Source organism: Bos javanicus, chromosome 1 (genome assembly GCF_032452875.1).
Source record: "Bos javanicus breed banteng chromosome 1, ARS-OSU_banteng_1.0, whole genome shotgun sequence".
NCBI classification, from domain to species: Eukaryota; Metazoa; Chordata; class Mammalia; order Artiodactyla; family Bovidae; genus Bos; species Bos javanicus.
The window spans coordinates 97441155-97462434 of NC_083868.1; the positions used below are offsets into that span (position 1 = coordinate 97441155).

The 21280-nt window shown below is 40.0% G+C and overlaps 1 protein-coding gene across 1 annotated transcript; it reads right to left on the reverse strand.

The window, feature by feature from the left end:
• Positions 1-5485: 5485 nt before the first annotated feature.
• On the reverse strand, positions 5486-20136 carry SAMD7 (sterile alpha motif domain containing 7). Its single transcript, XM_061428718.1, has 7 exons — positions 19991-20136; positions 18612-18736; positions 15071-15149; positions 13186-13814; positions 12084-12205; positions 9407-9517; positions 5486-5662 (listed from the first exon to the last, which is right to left on the reverse strand). Exons 1-7 carry the CDS (start codon positions 20089-20091, stop codon positions 5486-5488), a joined length of 1344 nt encoding a protein of 447 aa, XP_061284702.1. The 5' UTR covers positions 20092-20136.
• Positions 20137-21280: the final 1144 nt, after the last annotated feature.

A 21280-nucleotide genomic window follows, 5' to 3' on the forward strand; every position in this document is an offset into this window, starting at 1 on the left:
AACTGTTTTCCACTGTTATTTATTAAATATGCTAATGCTTTTCATAAACACTTGTAATACCTGTTTTGAAAGTGAAAAAAAAAAACTGCAACAAAGTTCTGTTATCAAGGCAAAACACAGCACTGCATGTGACGTAACTCCAACAAATACTGTGCTTCTTTCACAGAACTGGTTGAATTAGTCCCACAAATGTCAAAAAAACAAGTTGACAGTTCAGCACCTTATCTTCTTGGCCCATATGGAAAGCACTGAAATTTCTAGCTTCCACAGAACACTTTGGAGTGTTCAAGGAGCAGTTGAATGGCATTTTCTAGTCTGTGATTCAAGTGGCCCAGTCTACCTTAAGAGAAAAACATCCTTTTTAAAATGATATTGGCTATTCTCTATATAGGAATGTAACTGTAAAAGAAAAGTCCAGAAATTTGCTATTTCTCCTACCCTCCCCCAAATCACAGAATGGCATCATCTGAGATTGCTGAATAACTTTTAGACAACAAAAACCCCAAGAATGTTGAGAGAAGACTAACAGAAAATGGGTTCTGAAGGTGATATAGACTGAATACTTGTGTTCTTCCAAAATTCATATTGAATCATAACCCTAAGTGTGATGGTATGAGGAAGTAGGTAGGGCCTTTGGGAGGTGATGAAGTCATGAAGGTCAAGCCCTTAAGAATGGCATTAATGCCCTTCTAAGAAGGGACATAAGAATTTGCTCCAACTTTCTGAGTTCTGCCATTTGAGGATACAGTAAGCCATCAGTCTGCAACCTGGAAGAGGACCCTCACTAGTACTTCAGATTGCTGGCACCCTGATCTAAGTTTTTTCAGTTTCCAGAACTATGAGAAATGTATTTCTGTTGTTTACAAATCACCCAGTCTATACTATTTTATTATAGTGGCCTGAACTAAGACAAAAGTAAACTTGTTTACAGTAACAAGGTATTTGAGATTCTTGTTTTTGTTTTATTTGATGAGAGTAATTTCTTAGCAAAATGAAAAAAAAAACACTGATTGAATTCAATTAAACAATCAGCTAGGCTTCAACAGTATGTGAACCGAAAACTTCCAGATGCACAAGCTGGATTTAGAAAGGGCAGAGGAACCAAAGATCAAACTGCCAACATCTGTTGGATCATAGAAAAAGCAAGAGAATTCCAGGAAAACATCTACTTCTGCTTTATTGACTATGCTAAAGCCTTTGACTGTGTAGATCACAACAAACTGTGGAGAATTCTTAGAGATGGGAATATCAGGTAGCCTTACCCCCCTTCTGTGAAACCTGTATGCAGGTCAAGAAGCAACAGTTAGAATCAGACATGAAACAATGGACTGGTTCAAATTGGGAAGGAATATGCCAAGGCAATGGCACCCCACTCCAGTACTCTTGCCTGGAAAATCCCATGGATGGAGGAGCCTGGTAGGCTGCATGCAGTCCATGGGGTCGCTTAGAGTCGGACACAACCGAAGCGACTTAGCAGCAGCAGCAGCAGCATGCCAAGGCTGCATATTGTCATTCTACTTATTTAACTTATATGCAGAGTACCTCCGGAGAAGTCAATAGCACCCCACTCCAGTACTCTTGCCTGGAAAATCCCATGGACGGAGGAGCCTGATGGGCTGTAGTCCATGGGGTTGCTAAGAGTTGGACATGACTGAGTGACTTCACTTTCACTTTTCACTTTCATGCATTGGAGAAGGAAATGGCAACCCACTCCAGTGTTCTTGCCTGGAGAATCCCAGGGATGGTGGAGCCTGGTGGGCTGCCATCTACTCGGTTGCAGAGAGTCGGACACGACTGAAGCAACTTAGCAGCAGCAGCAGTAGCAGCAGCAGAGTACCTCATGAGAAATTCGAGGCTGGATGAAGCACAAGCTGGAATCAAGATTGCCGGGAGAAATATCAATAACCTCAGATATGCAGATGACACCACCCTTGTGGCAGAAAGTGAAGAGTGGCCTCTGCTCACTGGAACTAAAGAAAGCCCTCTCACAGCAATGAAGACCAGCTCAGTCAGATAAATAAAAGAATAAAGTAGCACTCTAAAAAAAAGGTCATTTATGACCATCGTTTAGATCCTTTAGTTTTTAGGTGTGCAAAACGGTGATACTTAAATTCTATCACTGCTTTTTAATGGGTGTAATACATCCAGAGAGGAGCCGTTGCATAGTACTCCATTGTATGGATATGTATTGCACCTGTCTAAACAGAATGTTTTGTAAGTCAGAAGATCCTATTTAGCAAACACATTTTTATTGTGATTGGTTTTCAAACACGAGAGAGAATTTTGTTGCTGTTTTTGCTGTTCTTTGTTTTATTCTCACAAAAGGTACAGAGCATACTCAAGACTAAAGTTGCATTTGCAGAAAAGTTAAAAACTACTTCTACATGATAATATGAGTAAAATTTTCACCCTTCAAAATAATTTTTATCACTAACGTGGGTCTTTTCTTAAAAGGTACCCTAGAGTCATGAATCCGGAAAGAAACAATCTTAGTATGGACAAGCAATTTCAGTCTCCTTTTCTTCCAAGAAGAGTGTTGAGAGCTGGGGAGAGCCTCTTTTACATGTTTCTTTTTTTATGCATGGTTCTAAAATTAAGCACAGTGCTTTTTTTGGTGATAGTACATTCCAGGATGGCATATCAGAACATTTTCATTAGATCAACACTGAGACACATCTGTTCAAGTGAATCATTTACCAACTCAACTGACTCATGTAGCAGGGATAATAAATTCAAAAACTATCATATGGATTGAATCACATGATCCCTATCTCTTTGCCACTTAAAGTATTAATTAAGCTTTCATTTTTATCCCTTACCATAACACCTGTTAACTCACATTTGGTATTTGCTGAAACTTCTACATGCTGGGAATTATAGTAGGTGAGAGGTCATGTGACAAAATAGTTCTTAAAAATTTGAAATTTGCAAGAATTATTTCTTTCTCTGAGTCTCTCTCTCCACTCAAAGGGACCAACAGTCCCTTTTTGGTCCACGTGCATATTTGACAGTATAGTATAATTTTATGTCAAAAACCCTGTTGTCTTCATGTTAAAAATGAAAGAAAGCAAAGATCAACTAAATTAGCATGACTTGTGGGGATATGAATTCAAAAGCCTACCTTCTAAATCAAAAAGTGGACGTGGGAAGCCTACTATATGTTTATCAGTGCAACTTAAATTTGTTTGTTTTAGGAAAATATTGCTATGAGACAAATGATTCCATTGATGGCTGGAAACACATACTTATCACCCCACAGTTTCTGTGGGTCAGGAATCCAGGCTTAGGTGGGGGCCTCTGGCTCAGGGTCACCCACGAGACTGCCATCAAGCTGTGGGCAGGAGCTGGATAGTCATCTCAAGGCTTGACATGGGAAAGAGCCACCTTCAAGTTCCCTCATGGGGCTGTTTTGCATGCCTCAGAAGATCCATTTCCAAGTTCAGTCACATTGGCTTCTCCACAGACAGCCTGGAGACATAGAGAAGATGGTTGCCTCCAGAGTGAGCAATCCAGAGAGCAAGAGAGTACCTGAGACAGCGGCCACAGACTGACACGCCTTCACATCTTCCATATTCTACCCCTTAGAAAGGAGTCCTATGTGCAGGCCAAAGGGGAGGGGATCACACAAGGTGTGAACACCAGGAAACAGGGCTCAGGGGTGGCCACCTTAGAGGCTGCCTGCTTCAGTTTGTTTATTTTAAATATAACTTCTAAAAACAGAAACTACGTTCTCATAGTTAAAATTTTTAAATACACCAGAGGGTATGTAGTAAGAAGTCTCCCTCACCTCCCTGCCACTCAGTCCCCTCATTGAGCAAACACCTATCAGTTTCCTGTGGCTCTTCTCACAGACTTTCTGTTAAATGTGAAGTTGAAAGAGGGGGGCTCCATGGGTATGTACAGAAGCTGCTGTCATCGCCTCCCCTCCATCTTGCCAATTCAGTCCTGCTTTGCGGAGATAACTCTCCCCCACATCCTGGGTGCAATGTGAGGTGGTTACGATGCCTTTTCCTCTCCCTATTAGATAATAAGCAGTCCTCCAGATATTTTTAGTCATAACATGGTTTCGTATCAGAAGGAAATGTTGAACAGCAGTTGAACTGACTGAACTTTAAAGTTAAAGCTTCTGCCCTGTCCTCTCTCTGGCCTCCTTCAGCCTGGATGCCTGCAGTGAGGAAAGGTGGGAGTCTGTAGAGGTGTAGGTACGTCTACACCCGCTCTTCTGGCTTCTTCTGGCTCCATTGGGTTGCCTTTGTCTCTCTCTGGGTTAGGGGATGGGAAACCAGTAAAGGAGCTCTTTTTTTTTTTTTTTTCAGAGTCAGTTCTTCTGGCTGTTGCACAGATTTCCTCCTGGAAACACTCAACTGTAGCTTTCTTGATGTTTCTAAAGTCTCTCCTTCGTTTTGAAAGCAGCCTCCTGTCAGGGAGTCTCACTGGAGAGTGTTGCTGCAGAACATGTTAACTATCCAGCAGAATGTTTACACGTGTCTAGATTCTGATGCTTGCTATGAGGTAACTTGATAGATTTTAGTATTTCCTTTAATTTTTAAATTTTGGTTGTTAGATTTTGTTGATTGAACACAAAGATGATGACCAGAAGCTTCACTCTAAATAATAGGACTGAATTGTTGACTAATAGCTGGTAATTGAGTAGTGGTTTAGAGTTTGAGCACTTTTATATCTACGTTTCTGTCTTCTTTGTTCTTTGCCACACATTTTTTAGTGGGTTAAATCTCAGCTGGAAAACTCCAACTTGTATGTCAAGTACAGTTGTACGTCAAGTATAAGCCTCTCTTCCATAGTTTTGGTGGTCACCAAAAACGATTTCATCATAGTCAGGCTTCCTTCGTAGCTCAGACGGTAAAGAATCTGCCTGCAGTGCAGGAGACCTGGGTTCGATCCCTGGGTTGGGAAGATCCCCTGGAGAAGGAAATGGCAACCCACTCCAGTATCCCTGCTTGGAAAATCCCGTGGACAGAGGAGCTTGGTGGGCTGTAGTCCATGGGGTTGCAAAGAGTCAGGCATGACTGAGCGACTAACACACACCAGCTACTTTGTGCTGAGGGCTTCCCAGGTGGGTGGTGCTAGTGGTAAAGAACCCACCTGCCAATGCAAGAGACATGAGATGGGGGTTCAATCGTTGGGTCGGGAAGATTCCCTGGAGGAGGGCATGGCAACTCACTCCAGTATTCCTGCCTGGAGAATCCCCATGGACCAAGGAGCATGGTAGACTACAGTCCATAAGGTCACAAAGAGTTGAAAGTGACTTAACATGCACACGTGCACGCACTTTGAAGCTGAGGTCACTCCTTGAAGCCTGAGAAAGGACCCCTCTGGGACAGCTCAGGTGGACAGGCTTTCTCTCTCTCTCAGTCTCCATCTGGTCCTGGGAAACTCTTACACACCTTTCAGAATATCCTAGAGATTTTTGAGAAACAATTAAGACTGTTCTTGCTCCAGGAGGGTTTTAATTTCTCATATTATCTCACTCAGTTCCTTTAGGAACGATCATATCCTGGGAACAAGGAATGTCCAATGTATCACTCCAGGAGTTAAAATCCAAAAGAGGGTTTGTATCTGTTGGTTGATTGAATGCTTGTTTTGTGTGGGTAGGAAGTGAAAGACTTTTCTTGTAGAACATACTTTCCACATGTTGAGATACCTTTGAAGACAAAATATAGTAATTAAATCTATGAATCCATTCAATAACTCAGCATATTCTTCAAAGACACAGGTGGCAGGCAGGCTGAGGTAATTTCAGGCATAGGGCATCTACACAATGCGGAGGACACAATTCTAGGATGTGGCGGGCTTTTTCTTCCAGAATTATAGTGTTTGAGATATAAAACTGGGTATAGAGATGGTAGGAACTTACCAGTTCCTGTTCTTGGTCCTGCTGCGGTTCATCAGCACACATGATTATTTCACTCAGCATTCCCCCAGCTTTCCCTTTTCCAGGGGTTCCACAAGAGTTCCCACAGACACCGGACTCCACCGTCACCAGCACCCAGCCCATCCTTCTCTGGCTGGGGCTGAAACTGTTTAGAACCTCAGCACACAGCTGGCCTTCAGTGGGCTTTGTTTTGAGACATTAAATAAGGTGGCTCTGGGACTTAGTACGTGCTCAGTTGCTCAGTTGTGTCTGACTCTTTTGAGACCCCATGGACAGAAGCCAGCCAGACTCTTCTGTCCATGGGATTCTTTAGGCAAGAATATCGGAGTGGGCTGCCATTTCCTTCTCCAGGGGATCTTCCTGAGCCAGGGATCAAACCCAAGTCTCCTGCATTTGCAGGCAGATATTTTATCCCTGAGTCACCAGGGAAGCCCTTGGGTCTTGGTGCCTGGTACTAACCAGTGTGCTTGTGCACAAACCTGACCCTGAGGGGGACCCAGGAGATTTCTATATTGTTCACATTGCTGTAACTCAAACACCAAGCTCCCTCCATTTTAATAATATCTGAGTTCTCAAATTCCAGTGTTTTCTTCTCCTACCCCTCTCCTTGTGTGCTCAGTCCAGGTCGATCTCCTAGGTTTCTGTTCTGAAGTGTGGGTTTCCTCCTTCTTAGCAGTTCTTGCTGAAATGGAATTTTGCCCTTGATGCCCATTTTGGAAATTGAGATGCACTCCTGCTTGCTCACCTTCTGGGACTTTCAGATGTTGCTCAGAACCTTTCACTTTTCCTGTTTCAGTTGGACCCCTGGGCAATCCCAATCCCAAGGACTCTGTAACTGCTCTATTTGGTTGAACATCTGGCATCAGTGGGATCTCCCCCCTCCCTTTCCCCTTTCCCCACAGCTTCTGTGGTAGCCCTGCCTTGTTACACTGGGAGATGGAGCCTGGGATGTAACAGCTCAGTTGGCCTGCATGGAGGCATTTACATATATCAGGAGCAGAAGAAATGACTACAGCCTCATGAAAATGATATAGAGGGGTAATGTTAACAGCAAGTGAGGAGAAGATTAAGAATGACTTGGGGTTGGCCACGCTATAAAGACAAAAAACCAAAAAAACACCCCAAAACAAAAACCCAACCAAAGTGATAAATCAAAGCAAAGAAAATCTGATTTGAGGAAAAAGAACTGTCCAATATTTTTGTAAGTATTCCAAGAGATATAGTGTCCTCACTAAAGAAAAATTACTTAAAAGTGAATATCATATTGTACCAATGTTAATTTCTTAGCTTTGACAAATGTGCCATGTTATGTAAGATGTTAACACTGGGAAAAACTAGGTGAACTCTCTGCACTCTATTTGCAACTTTTATGTATCTACAGTTATTCCAGAATAAGAAGTTGAAAAAAACACCACCAATGGAAACCTTAAAGTATTTCCATTAGAAATAAAGAACTTCTTTACCCTAAAAAGTTTAGATAAATAAAAATGGTTTTTGAAGGACATTTTAGAAACTCAGTACCTGGTCTGAATATGTATGGTAAATAGGTAGAGTACCATATAAATTCTGAAACAATTATTTGAGGCTTCTTGGTTTCGATTTTAGGAAACTCGTTCTTTCAACAAATAATTATTGACCTATTACGGGTTTTGCACATTCTGAGATTATTCAGTCAACAAAACAGATAAAGATCTCTGCTCTAATTGAGCTTACATTCTAGTGGGGTCAGAGAGAAAGAAAAAATAAATATAAAGGTTATAAATGAGTAAACTATATTGTGTGATTGAAGGTGATAAGTGCTATGGGGGAAAAGAGAAGAGCAGAAAAAGGGATGGCAGGAGGATGTATGGGGCTGGGCTGTGTGCAATTTTAAGTAGCATGAACCACACAAACCTCTTTGAGATGGGAGAGTGGAGCAAAGATGAAGGGAGCAAAGCATGAGGCTGTCTGGGGGGTGGGGGAAGCACCACAGCCAGAGAGAGATGTGCTAACGTGGAGCCTGCCTAGATGTTCAAACAGCATCCAGAGGTGAATGGCAAAAGCAGTAACTGATGGAGAGAGATGTCAAGATGAGGTCAGGAAGGCAAGGGTGGTGACGGGTGGGGAGGAGTGCAAATAATATATGACTTTGAAAGAGATGGGAAGCTACTGCAGATTTTGAGCAGAAGAGTGACATGATCTGTCATGTATTAGAAGAATCATTCTTTACTGTTGTGTGAATAGGCTCTGAGTGGGCAGGGGCAGAGCAGGAAGAAGAGTTGGAAGGCTAATGCAGTGATCCAGTGAGAGACAGTGGTGCCTTAGGCCAGAATGAAGCAGTGGAGGCAGTGATGAGAAGGGGTGCTATGGCTTATTTCAGCTCTTGTGACCAACTGTTTAACTTTAAAGAAGTTTGCCAGCTAATTGTTAAAAATACCATTATTACACATTTATTGGCTGTTCTGGGTCTTTGTGGCTGCTCTCTAGGTGCGGTGCACAGGCTTCTCATTGCGATGGTTTATCTTACTGTGGAGCATGGGCTCTAGGCCCACAGGTTCAATAGTTGCAGCATAAGGGCTCAGAAGTTGTGGTTCCTAGGCTGCAGAGCACAAGCTCAATAGTTGTGGCCTAGTTGCTTCAGAGCATGTAGGATCTTCCAGGATCAGGGATTGAACCCATGTCTCCTGCATTGGCAGGTGAATTCTTTACCACTGAGCCACCGGGGAAACCCTAAAAATGCCATTATTAAAAACTAAATTATATAAAGTTACAATTAGATATATTATATAGAAAGCTAAAGTATTAATATTAAATAGGCTTCCCAGGTGGCTCAGTGGTAAAGAATCCACCTGCAATGCAGGAGATGTGGGTTCAATCCCTAGGTTGGGAAGATTCCCTGGAGAAGGAAATGGCAACCCACTGCAGTAATATTGCCTGTGAAATCGCTCATATAGAGGATCCTGGCAGACTACATTATAGTCCATGGGGTCGCACCCAAAGACTCAGACATGATTTAGCAACTAAAGAACAACAAAATATTAAATGCTCCAAACTTATAACTTAATTATTTTATCTACTTATTTTACTATAATTGTTTATTATCATCACTGCTTTTGAGGTTGTTTACACCTGTGCTATCCACATGGTGAAGGGAGTCTAAAATAGGGTGCTGTTGTGCATCTCTTCCAAATCTTGTATTCAGTTGCATTTGGAGTTTGTCAGTCATGGAGGCAGTATTTTACACTACAGAAATTGACAAACACTGAATCAGGGTTCCTTTTTAAAGAGAGCAGGTCATTAAACACTGCCCAATACACCATTGCTTGGTGCCTTCCCAACTGAACCTAGGGATGTGTACCATGCCCCGTCCGATGCTTTCAGGTTCCCTTATTCTGTTATGTCCACACCCATAGAGGGCAAAAGTTTAGAAAAGAGGTTAGATAGGTATCGTTAATATTACAACCAAAGAAAGGAACATATTTCTCTTAGGCTTCATAACATGAATGCATGTTTAGTTATGAAAAATCACCATACCTGTGATTGAATCTTCAGTGCTGGTCCCAACTTTAATCCCATAGCACTTCGAAGATGCTCCTCTGTGAGTAATGGCAAAGTTTCTCCATCAATTGCATGATCTTTAAATACCTTATTAAACATAAAAGATGTCAACTTTGAATGTTTTTTTTAAAAAAAATCTTGTTTTACATATAGATTTTCAGCTTTGGAGGAAACATTAGGACTGCTTGAGGATGACACAAAAATTGTAACATTTCTTATTTTCAGTTACTCTCTTTTCTGTGCTCCAATGGCGTGTTGTTTGTGTTGTTTAACAACCCTTGGAGTACATTGCCATTCTCTCTATGAAAGTGAAAAGTATGAAAGTGCTAGTGACTCAGTTGTGTCTGACTCTTTGTGACCCCATGGACTGTAGCCCACCAGGCTCCTCTGTCCATGGGATTTCCCAGGCAAGAATATGGGAGTGGGTTGTCATTTCCTTCTCCAGGGGATCTTCCTGACCCAGGGATTGAACCCGGATCTCCTGCATTGAATGCAGATTCTTTACTGTCTAAACCACCCAATTCTCTCAATATAGAACTCAATTTCAACATGGAATAGTTCTTATTCGACGGCAGGCCCATGTTTTACTCACTGATGTATCTGTAATGCAGTGCCTGGTACAAAACATGTGCAATTGTCCTTGCTGGACAAATCAATGAATGAACAAATAGTCTGAGTGAAGGGATATGGGTAAAAACCATTTCAGGCAAATTTCAAACTCTCACATTTACAGACACAGTGCCTCTGTGCCCTGCCTTAGATGAGCAGTGAAGGGAGGAGAGGAAAATGCAAGTGAGAGCTGTTGATAACACCAGCAATTTCTGGGAGGGGAACCAACTTTAGTGAGGAAACAAGAGCAGGACTTGATCCTAAACACATTTGAGAAACACCTAGAAATAATTGTGCCACTCCTAGGGGTGGGGAAGGAAGCACTCACATCCTGTTGGTAAGAGATAATGAGTCAGTAAAGTTTGGGGTCTTCGAGTTTATGTGGCTTCTTGGTACCCACAAGGGAACATTTGGGATTATAAAATATGAAATGCATGTAATATTATTTATTACAAGAGTGGTTATTATAAACTGCATATGACTGTGAATCACTTACTGATTAAAAATAGCGAGTTCAAACAGATTCAGTCCATCAGAAGTCAGCAATGTAACATTCGTTATACAAGGGATTTCATGTTTCCGGCTATCAGAATTTTGTAACTCCATTGTACCAGTGGTTGATGTGGCACTTGATAAGTGGCACAGATAAATTTAAAAAGTGACTTACCTACAGTTAATGACTAGTAATAAAATAATAAGGTTATACTCCTTGAGTGGGAAAAAATAGAACAAATATTTTTAGCAGGTATGAAAAAGATAAGTGACTTGAAGAATACAACTTGCCTCATAAGTAACTTGAGATTTTGCTTTCTCTAGAAGCCTCAGATATAATGATGAAATTAGAATATATTGAGTACTTAGAAGGTGTCAGGCACTCATTAATACAATAGTACTTTGAGAAAGTATTATACTATTATCCCCATTTACAGATGAAAAAACTGAGACACCAAGGAGAGAGGCAACTTGTCCTAGGTCACGTGTCCAGAGAGTGGAAAAGCTGGGGTTTGAACTTGTACTTTCATAAGCTATACTCTTAACTACTACTCTGTGACTTTTCCATTGGTTCCATGAAAAGAACAAAGGGAGAAAGAAAGAGGAAAGAAAAGAAAAGAAGAATTTAAAAATTAACAGCATTACACTGAAGGAAAATGTCACAAAATAAGATCTGAAAACAATTATCTCTAACATCAATTAATTACAATGTAGTTAAATCATAATGTCCTTTTCTTGCTTTCTTTTCCTTTAATATATAAACCGAAGATAATGATGTCAGATTTAGTTGGTACATTGTTGCTTGGAATTGTGTTATTAAAATCACTTGAAAAAGTAAATTATATACTTGAAAATGTAACATTGACATAAACCTCAAAAACTTGCCAACCCACCATTTTTATCTCTGATTTTCCCATTTTTATCACTGATAAGTGATACTGGTTTTACTTTCCAACTATCCTAGCAGTTCATTATAATTTAAAAAATAGTATTTATCTATCAGATTGAATTATATGTGTAGGCATTTTAACATATTGCCCTAGCACAAAAATGGAATTTTAAAATAGTTAATTTCCTACTTTTCAAATGTATTTCCTTCTTGTCCTTTTTAGAATAAAGTACATATTTCTATTATTATGACGAGTAGCCTAAAACTTGTGATACAGAAGTACATGCCTCCAAAATGTTTGCTACATGGATGAATAGGACATATAGTAGATATCTCTCATTCTTCTTGGATGTTTGACCTTTGAACCTCCTAATTTTGGGAGAATCCCCGCATCTCAGGAGTCTTGAGGAGACTGAAACTAAAGCCAGACACTGGCTTTCCCAGCTTTCCCTGAAGCTGGGGTGTGGGCACATGACTCAAGCTCCATCAATCAGAGGCTTCTGTTTCAGGAGAGCCAACGACATAAAAAGGAAGAGATTATTAGGAATGCTCTTTGGGTTCAAAACTAAGTTAGAACTCATTATGAAGGAAGTATATTTCAAAATGTCTTATTTAAAAAAAGAAGTCAATTGACTTTAAAAAAATATTTAAACGTTACGTCACCTGAGCATAGTCTGAACAACCCGGAAGGCCGCTAATGAAGCTGTACACATCGTTCACGGTCCATTTCTGAATGTCTTCATTCAAAGATAGATTTTCCTTGGTTGTAAGCAAGACATGTGTCCCTTTCAAATGGAAAGGAAATTATTTTGTGGGCAAGGGTGAAGCTAAGAGTACAGTTGTATATATAGTTACATTAATTGCCGCATATTCTATTACCACAGAGCAGCTCCTTGATGTAGATCTATATGTAACCCCCTTAAAAGCTACTGAGTTACTGAGAGATGATTTCTAAAAAAGCTTAGCTGTCTCCTTTCTTTTCTTCCTCTAGAGGATCTTTAATGACTGCCTTATCATAAATAAAAACAAAGTTCCAGCTTCTCTCAGATTTCAATAGAAATACCCTGTAGATTTCATTCTCCAGATTAACACCATGTTCTATGATGTTACATAATTTATGATGCTCTCTAAGCCATACAAGAATTAGCTCTATCTTCATCAAAATGGCAAATTAATACTTTGTCAGGGAAACAAGCTGGTGTGGTGGCTAGATTACACATACCCCAATCCCTGTGTTTTAAAATATTTTTATCTAAAGAAATTCCAGTTTTATATTTTTTTAATCTAAAAAATTTCTAGAAAACTATTCAGTGTGTTTGGCAGGGGATAGTGTGTTAATACTTATAGGTTAAACTGTATCATAACAATAATGAACATTGAAAGAGATTCTGTTTGTCTGTTTTTTCTGTTACTACACTTATATACAGGGGAGATTGAATCATACTTCTAAGAAAGAAGCCCCTCTATTTTGTGCTGAAGAGACTAAATTAGATTAAAATTTTAATTAAACATTCTGGTAGGTTTTCCCATCCTTCCCCATATTTATACCTTTCTAGACTTCACTGAAAATTCTCTATATAATAATATATAAAAAGAGGTACATTTCACTGTTATGGCTGATTGAAACTAATGTAATAAGTTTTTCAAGAGGGGGTAATTCTAAGTAGGATGGATAAAAAGAAACACAATGGTCACAGATCACTGTGTAATAATCTCACGGACCTGACAACCTGTGGTTCCTGAGGATTGGCCTCTGGACACCTACCTGGCTGAGATGATCGTCGAGCTGGGGGGTACACCCCATTCTTTTCTCCACAGGCTGCCAAACCATGCTCGGAGGGCTTCTCCTTCCCGTTGTCCCAAGCCTTTTCTTCCAGGGGAGTTCCCTGAGCTCCCCAGGGCTTTCTGTGGCTGGGCTCCAGCTCTCCACAGGTGTCAGCAAGAGCTGTAGTTGGCTTTCCACTGGTTTCACCCAACGTGTGATTGTCCAGAGCCTCCATTTCTGGGTCTTTTGTATACTCGTTCTCTTCATAGAGAACTGCATGGGCTTGGCCTAGGGGCTTCTCTTCTACTTGACTTTTAGAACTCTCAGTGTCACTGTCTAGAACTTTCTGACTCCTGGTACCTCTCCTGAGACGACGACATTTTTGCCCCCAGTTCTCTGTAAAGCGTGGACCAGTCGCCACTATCATGGGGTTTCCCTGAAGGTTTCTCAGGGTGCTTCTGTGAAGGTGCAGGTCACTGGCTGGGAGCATGCCCCTGCCATGGTAGGTGGCTGGGCCCACAGGGATACTGGAGCCATAAATGAATGGGATCCCTAGGCCTGCTAGTCCCTTAGAATTAACTTTTTCTATTCTCCTTTGCTGGTAAATGGCATGCATTTCCATTTCCATCCTAAAAACAAAACAAAATATTTTATAAACCCAAGAAAACCATTAGAAAAATACTTTTAATGGCCCTCTGCCTTCCCTAATGTAGTACCTCTGGTTTTCCTGTAAGTCTTTAGGCCATTTTTCTGAAGTTTGTTGGGCATAAACACAAATCTCCCTGAAAGCCATTGGAGGGAGAGTTTAGAGTAAGATCAGAGGATGAAAGGTTTGGCTAAGTCTCACAGTGGAAGTCCAAGGCCGGTCTTTAGAACATTATCTCTACTGGATAAGGCAGTTTTAGCAGGGATGGGGAGAACACAACACAGAGTAGTTTCTTGCCAGAGATTAATCCTCAAAGAAACTAAAGTCCTGGGAAGAAGGTTTTAAATGTTGCAGTACAATTTTAGTGAGACTCAAGAAATGCAGTGGGTCTCAACTGCTAAAATTAATGACATGGTAAGGATAGGGGAAAGGAGGAGGAGTGGAGGGTTTGTTGGCAATTTTGCTTACTTTACTTTGCTTATTGGTCATCACCTGAACCCCTTAGTGCCCACTGATGAGAAAGTTGACTCTGATGTCTTTTCTCACCCACAGCCAAACGCTGGTCATTATTACTGTCTTCTCCTGATTGCTGAAGGCTGCTTTTAGGCTAATGAGGGGCTGTCTGGGCTCTGATGGCATAGTTTGAAGTGGGATTGGCAAGCTTGACTCCTATCTTCAGGCAGAATTGAAGTAATTTAAGACAGCATTGCCAATATGAATTTCAAAAGAGTCATAAGTAGGCATTTAATTATGAGACATCGACTGATTATTATGATCTATAAACTTAGCTTCACTGTGTAATCTCTAATCTTGCTTTTATCTTTAACCAACCCGTGTACATGTTTGTATATGTCTCTTTTTGTAGTATTCCTGAAATACTTTTTGAAAGTAATCAGAATGTGTGTGTATATGTATATAATCAGTGAATATACATACACAAACCCCCGGAGAAGGAAATGGCAACCCACACCGGTATTCTTGCCTAGAAAATCCCATGGACAGAGGAGCTTGGCAGGCTGTAGCCCATGGGGTCACAAAGAGTCAGACACAACTGAGCGACTAAACAACAATGACATATACACAAATGTAACAACATATACAAAAACAACAGTATACAAATATAATAAATGAGTGAATATATATAAAAGTATATAAATAACATATATATGTATTTATATTAAATGAATACACAGACAAGTGAGTGAATAGAAAATAATTAAAACAAGATTGTTACATTACCTGGCAGTATGCTGCCTTTGAATCATTTCATTTCTTCTAGCCATTGCCTTTACGGATTCAGGTGGCAAAATGCCCCAACCTTAAACAAGAAAACCACCATCCCACCCCATGAACAAATTAAAAATATCCACTTGAAGATAATAAAAAGAAAATATAATGATTTAAAACAGTATCTGCAAAAAACTACCAACTGAGCACAATGTTGGAAATGATGTCAATTCATGACTGTCAGCATCTTAGAGTCACTTTGGTAATGGCATGATAACACTAAATAATTTTGGGGGGAGCGGCTGTACTGTATGGCTTGCAGGATCTTATTTCCCTGATACTGAACCAGGGGTCCTGCAATGAAAGCACCGTGTCCTAACCACTGGACTGCCAGGAAATCCCCCAGATAATTTTTTTAATTTAAGTATGGGTCTCATAACTGGCAATGTTTTCCAACCATACTTCAAAAGGAAAAAGATGAAATTAACTATGGATCTCTTGACTACTTGCTTTCGAAGTAAAAATTGATGACTGTTTTGTGGTTTTTTTGGGGGGTGCAAGAAGAATTAGTTGACTTAAAAAAAAAAAGTAACTAAATGCTTCCTGATGTACTGAAATCCCTGGAAATAAATACAGTGATTTAAGGGGATAAAATACGAAGTTCTCCATGTTGACTTTTTGGTGCAGCTGAGGCAAATACTTTTTACAAAACAATTTCAATGGAGTTGAACAGCAATTACGTTCTTTGTGTCAACCTTTCAAAATGTCTTGAAATAATGACAGCGTCATCAGAATTCAAGGCTCTATTCTTGCCTGGTAACTTCATGCTTACACTGATTTTTTCTTTTTTCTTTCTCTGGATTCCTAACACATTTAGAGTCTATGCTGGTGCTTCTCAAATAATCCATGGTGAAGGATTATTTTTTTCTTTTAAAATTTCCAACCCATCATGGACTCTTTAAAAATACATATATGATGTTTTAGAAAATTGAAATGAAAACAAGAATGAACACAAGCACAATTTGAAACGATCAGATTAATAGACATAAAATTACCCTGTCAAATGGCTGTAAAAGTTTCTAAACCTTTCTGTCTATGCATTTATTGTTCAAACACTTCTCAGACCAGCATAGGTCTACAGACCACACTCTAACAATAACAGACACACAAATGACACTGATATACATAGTTTTGTTCAATGATAGTTTTTCATGTATAAATCTGTTCTTCCCAACAAGAGGGCTAGTATCATGAAGGCTAGAACAGATTTTATATTTGCCTTGCACCAAGCTAGCAGAGCTCTTTAAACTCCTGTTAATAAGAACCTATCTTGAAGTACACCATACTCTATCTATTTTTATGAGATTCTTTCTCAGTTGTAAAATTCAGAGGCTAGATGACATAACCTCTAAAACTTCTTCTGACTCTAAAACTCTATGTTTTTGTAGTTCAGTGGTTTCAAGATATGCTCCTTGAGATAGCAGGCAAGCATGAAATTGCCAACCCATGGGCTAATCCCCAAGGATGCAGAGAACGTCATGTAAAAAGACCAGTGCAGAGGGCACAGGTCTCATCACCTAGACTTTAGCATCCTGTAAAATCTGGACTCATCAAATCTATTTCAAGTTTCTTTTTCTTTCTTAAATAGTTGACATCAAATTTAGTGTAGTCCAGTTGTAATAACACACTGTTTACCTAACATCCCAATTTTTGAAATTGATTCCTGTCTCAATTTCTCTTTTGCTAACTTAACTTAGTAGCTCATTTTCTATAGGACTGAGGCCCTACCTTGCTCTTGCTTGTTCTCTGACACATCAGCCTTGGGGTGGGAGACTGACCTCTGTACCTGGGACAGGTTGTCAGCCTGCCTGTTCGTATCCAACTATTAGCAGTGTTTGGAGTTTTAACCACTAAAAAACTCTCTCTGGGTCAGCAATGCAACTATTTCACAGGTCTGCTTATCTGTTACCTATAACTTTGGGCTATGTATTCCCTGGGCTTTTGCTGCCAGAGGGGGCTACCATCCAGGTTCAGCTGTTGGGGCTGTCACACCCAGTGAGTGTGTCCAGTTTCAGATCTGACCCTTGCTCAGACTCATCAAAGTGGATCCATGCACTGTGGTATGTAATATGCTCAAATCCAGGCAGGCCTGCGTCTTCAATGGCCCTGGCACCAATCATATTTCTTTTTGTCTCGGGCTTTTTACTCACATTACTCCTATCAAGAGTTGTTGGAATTGGAGAACCGGGGCAAACAGAAACTCATTGAATACAGTTTTGAGAAGATAAGATGCATCAGTTTCATCTTCAAACTTGTGAGGAAATTCTCACCTCTTATTCTCTCTGGAGCCCCACATTCATGTTCTTGTTGACACTATGCTGAAATTGCTCCTATTTAGATAATTAATGACCTCCGCAAAGCCACATCTAATCATATATTCTTGGTCCTCGTCTTACTTGATCTCTGAGCTGCATGCTTGACACAATTGCTTACTCTTTCCTTAAAAGCACTTTCTTCCCTTGGCTTCCAGGCCTCTATCCTTCCTGGGTTTTCTCCCACCCCACTGGTTGCTCCTTCTATATCTCTCTTCATCTTCTAGATCCTGTTGGTGTGTCCTAGGGGTCATCCTTTTAACTTCTAACTCATCCTTTTTAACTCACTTTATAAATGATCTCATCGAGTCTCATATATACTGATGATTTCCAAAATTACATTTCCAGGTTATCTCCAGATGTCCTCTCTAGACTGCAGCTGCCTTCTGGACATCTCCTATTGATTGTCAGTCAGGCATTGCAAATGCCTGTGCTATCTCTCCCACCCCAAAACTCTTCCTTTCACAGTCTTCCTCAACTCAGTGAATAGCAACTCCCCCTCTCCCATTTCTCAGCCAAAATTTTTGATGTCTTCCTTAACACTTCTCTTCTCACATCTCATATCTAAACTCTGAGCAAATCCTGTTGTTTCTCCCTCCAAAGTATTTACAGAATCAAACCATTTCTTACTATTCCTACTGTAACCACCCAGGGCCAAGCCATCATCATCTTTTGACTATTCTAATAGCCCATCAACTCCCATCAGTTTAACTCCAGAACTTGAATCCTATCAAGTCTGTCCCTAACACAGCAGCCAGATTGATCCTGGTAAAATGTAAGTCAGACCATGTCATTCCTTTGCTCAGATTCCTCAAGAGCTTTCCCTGTTCTCCCAAGTAGAAAGCAAGTTCTTACTGGCCTATCAGACCAAGTATAAACTTCCCCAGGGCCTTTTACTCTCAGATCTCATCTCCTTATGACTTCATCAGTTCCTTGTAAGGTAAGACAGATATTAATTGCAGATTTTCATGTTATTCATCAGTAAATTGATGGTTTGAGGAGTTAAGCAACTTACACAGTGGTGGAGCCAAGATTTAAACCTAGGTAGTAATTGTAGAAACTATAAGCATTATCACCATATAGTTTTGCCTCCAAAATTTAGCAATAAATTTCATGGCAAGCTTAACGCAGCAATTCAGTTCACAGTGGTTCCAGAGATGAGAGACATCAGTTTCTCATACCTGAATAGACACGATTGGACAGCAAGTTTGGCATGTTTGCATTTGCTAGAGCTGAAGATCCAAACTGGGAAGGAATACAAAACTGTCTTGGGTCAGCTGGTGCTACAGTAGGAGGCAATAAATCTCTAAGGAAAAAGATACAAAATAGGTAAAATGAAAATGGATTTGTACAAAGTTTCCATTGCATAGGCAGTGAGCTTTTTTTTTAAATTGCCATATGGGATTCTATCATTTCTTCCCCAAATGAAGTATGAAAGTCCTGCAATCTCTATTGGCTTAAGAAGAAATATAATAGGAAAAATGGGGAGGCAGGACTCTAGTAGGGAAGGGCTGACTCACCTGACAAAATAACAGAGAAAGCAGGAAAGTTTTAGGGATGTTAGGGAAAAAATGATCGAATCAAATCAATACCAATCTTTGATTTTTCATGACTATATACTGTTCTTGACCATAACAGTCTTTCCTCATTTGATGAACACACTCTGGCTTGAGTTTTGCCATCTGGAATCAGTCACTATCTGGATGGACGATTTACCAAACTTCAGTGGTGTCTAGAAATCCAACTCTATTGTTCATGCTCTGTGAACAAGTATAATAATGAATTTTACTTCCTCCCCAGATTCCAGAATATATATCCAAAAGAAAAGAAGATAGGAAGGTGCCAGAATGTATAACCAAAATACTGATAATTTCACTTTTATTGCAAAGAAAGATTTGTTCCATCACAGGAAACCTAGGATATCACACTGTTAGGGACTGAATTGTGTCCCCTTCCAAAATCCACATGTTAGAAGTCCTAATCACCCTATGTGACTCTGTTTTGGAGATAGGACCTTTAAGGAGGTAATTAGAATTAAATGAAGTCATAAGGGTGGAGCCCTTACCCAGTAGGACTGGTATCCTTATAAGAAAGAGAAGAGACACCAGAAGTGCTTGCCATACAGAAAAAAAGGCATGTGGGAACACAGTGAAAAGGCAGCCTAGTCTGCAAGCCGAGGAGGGAAGCTTTGGGAGAAACCAAACCTGCCGGCACCTTGATCTAGGACTTTTAGCTTCTAGAACTGTGAGACATAAAATTAAGCCACCCAGTCTGTGATATTTTGTTATGGCAGCCCTAGCGCACTACCCATCCACATTTGTACCTATGCAATGCCTTTCACATGGCAGGTGCTCATTAGCTATTTACTGAGAGATGGTGTCAAAGAGGCTTCAGAGGGTAAGTGATGGGAACTTTGTTGAAGATGTGGCCCCCAGACTTTCTACACCACCGTTCCTTGAGATAACATTAGACTACAAGACAACACTGAGGTTAAAGCGTTTGAAAACTTAGTAACGTCCATTTTCTCCTTAGACCAGAATATCACATTGGAGAGGAATACCTATCCACACTTGGAGGTTCAAATGGTGAGGGAATCACTGGAATTCTCTGCTGCCCTGATGCTGGCAGTAAAGGGTTCATGGCCATCATTGGATTTATCATCAATATCTCTCGCCACTGATGGAGTTCTAAAAAAAATAAATAAAAGATAGATATGTTCACATAGACCTCCATTTTTTGGCAGACTGAATTCTTCTTGAAATGATGAACACCTTTTGTATTTTCCCAATACTTGGGAAGACTAGCTACACGGAGCTTTCAGTTACACAAAAACCCCTCGATTGTAAGCACCCAGATACAATTGTTGAACTCTGTGTGGCCTTGGAATTTGTTGGAGAGTCCACAAATACCATACTATACGACGACCAGTAATAAAATTAAACCAGTTTTGCAAGATTCCAGAAATACCATTTTCTTTTATTACAACTCATTTTGATTTCTATACTTCTTGAGGCACAAATGTATGCTCCCATATGTTAAATTTGAAAAGATTAAAACAGAAGAGAGGAGGAAAATCTTCCTAAGGGCCCCAAAATACATCTAATTAAAGTGAATAGAGGCTGATTTCACGAGACTGTGTCTAACTAAAACAAGTTATATCCAAACATATAATATATAAACACAAGCTTTCATAACTTTATCTACAACCTAGTGATCAGAAAATGTGACCATTGTAAAAGAGATAAAATTTTGTCTTATATTTTCTTGTTAATTATTAACATTCTTTGAATAATTTAAAATATTAAAAGAGTGCTAGTCAAACAAGTCACTTTAGCTTCTTCATCCTCAATTGTTACTTTTTAAAATATTGAGATAGACAACTGTTTTTGAAAAAAAAAAAAGGAAATTAGGAAGAAAATGTTTTAACTTTTCAAAGTAGTGATGTTTCTTTTTCTCTTTCTCGTGCATATATTTAATTTTTAAAATAGTTAATACATTCATATGATTCCAAAACTAAAAATAACATGGTATTTAAGTAGGCAATTGGGGCTTCCCAGGTCGGGCTAGTGCTAGTGGTAAAGAATCCGCCTGCCAATGCAAGAGACACAAGAGAGATGTGTTTGATCCCTGGGTTGGGAAGATCCCCTGGAGGAGGGCATGGCAACCCACTCCAGTGTTCTTGCCTGGAGATCCCATGGACAGAGGAGCCTGGCGGGCTATAGTCCATGGGGTTGCAAAGAGTCAAACATGACTGAAGTGACCTAGCACGCTTGCATGCAAGTAAGCAATCACTTCTTCGGCTTCTTTTCTAGATCTAAACCTACTGATCAAATTGGAAATTCAAGTCCAT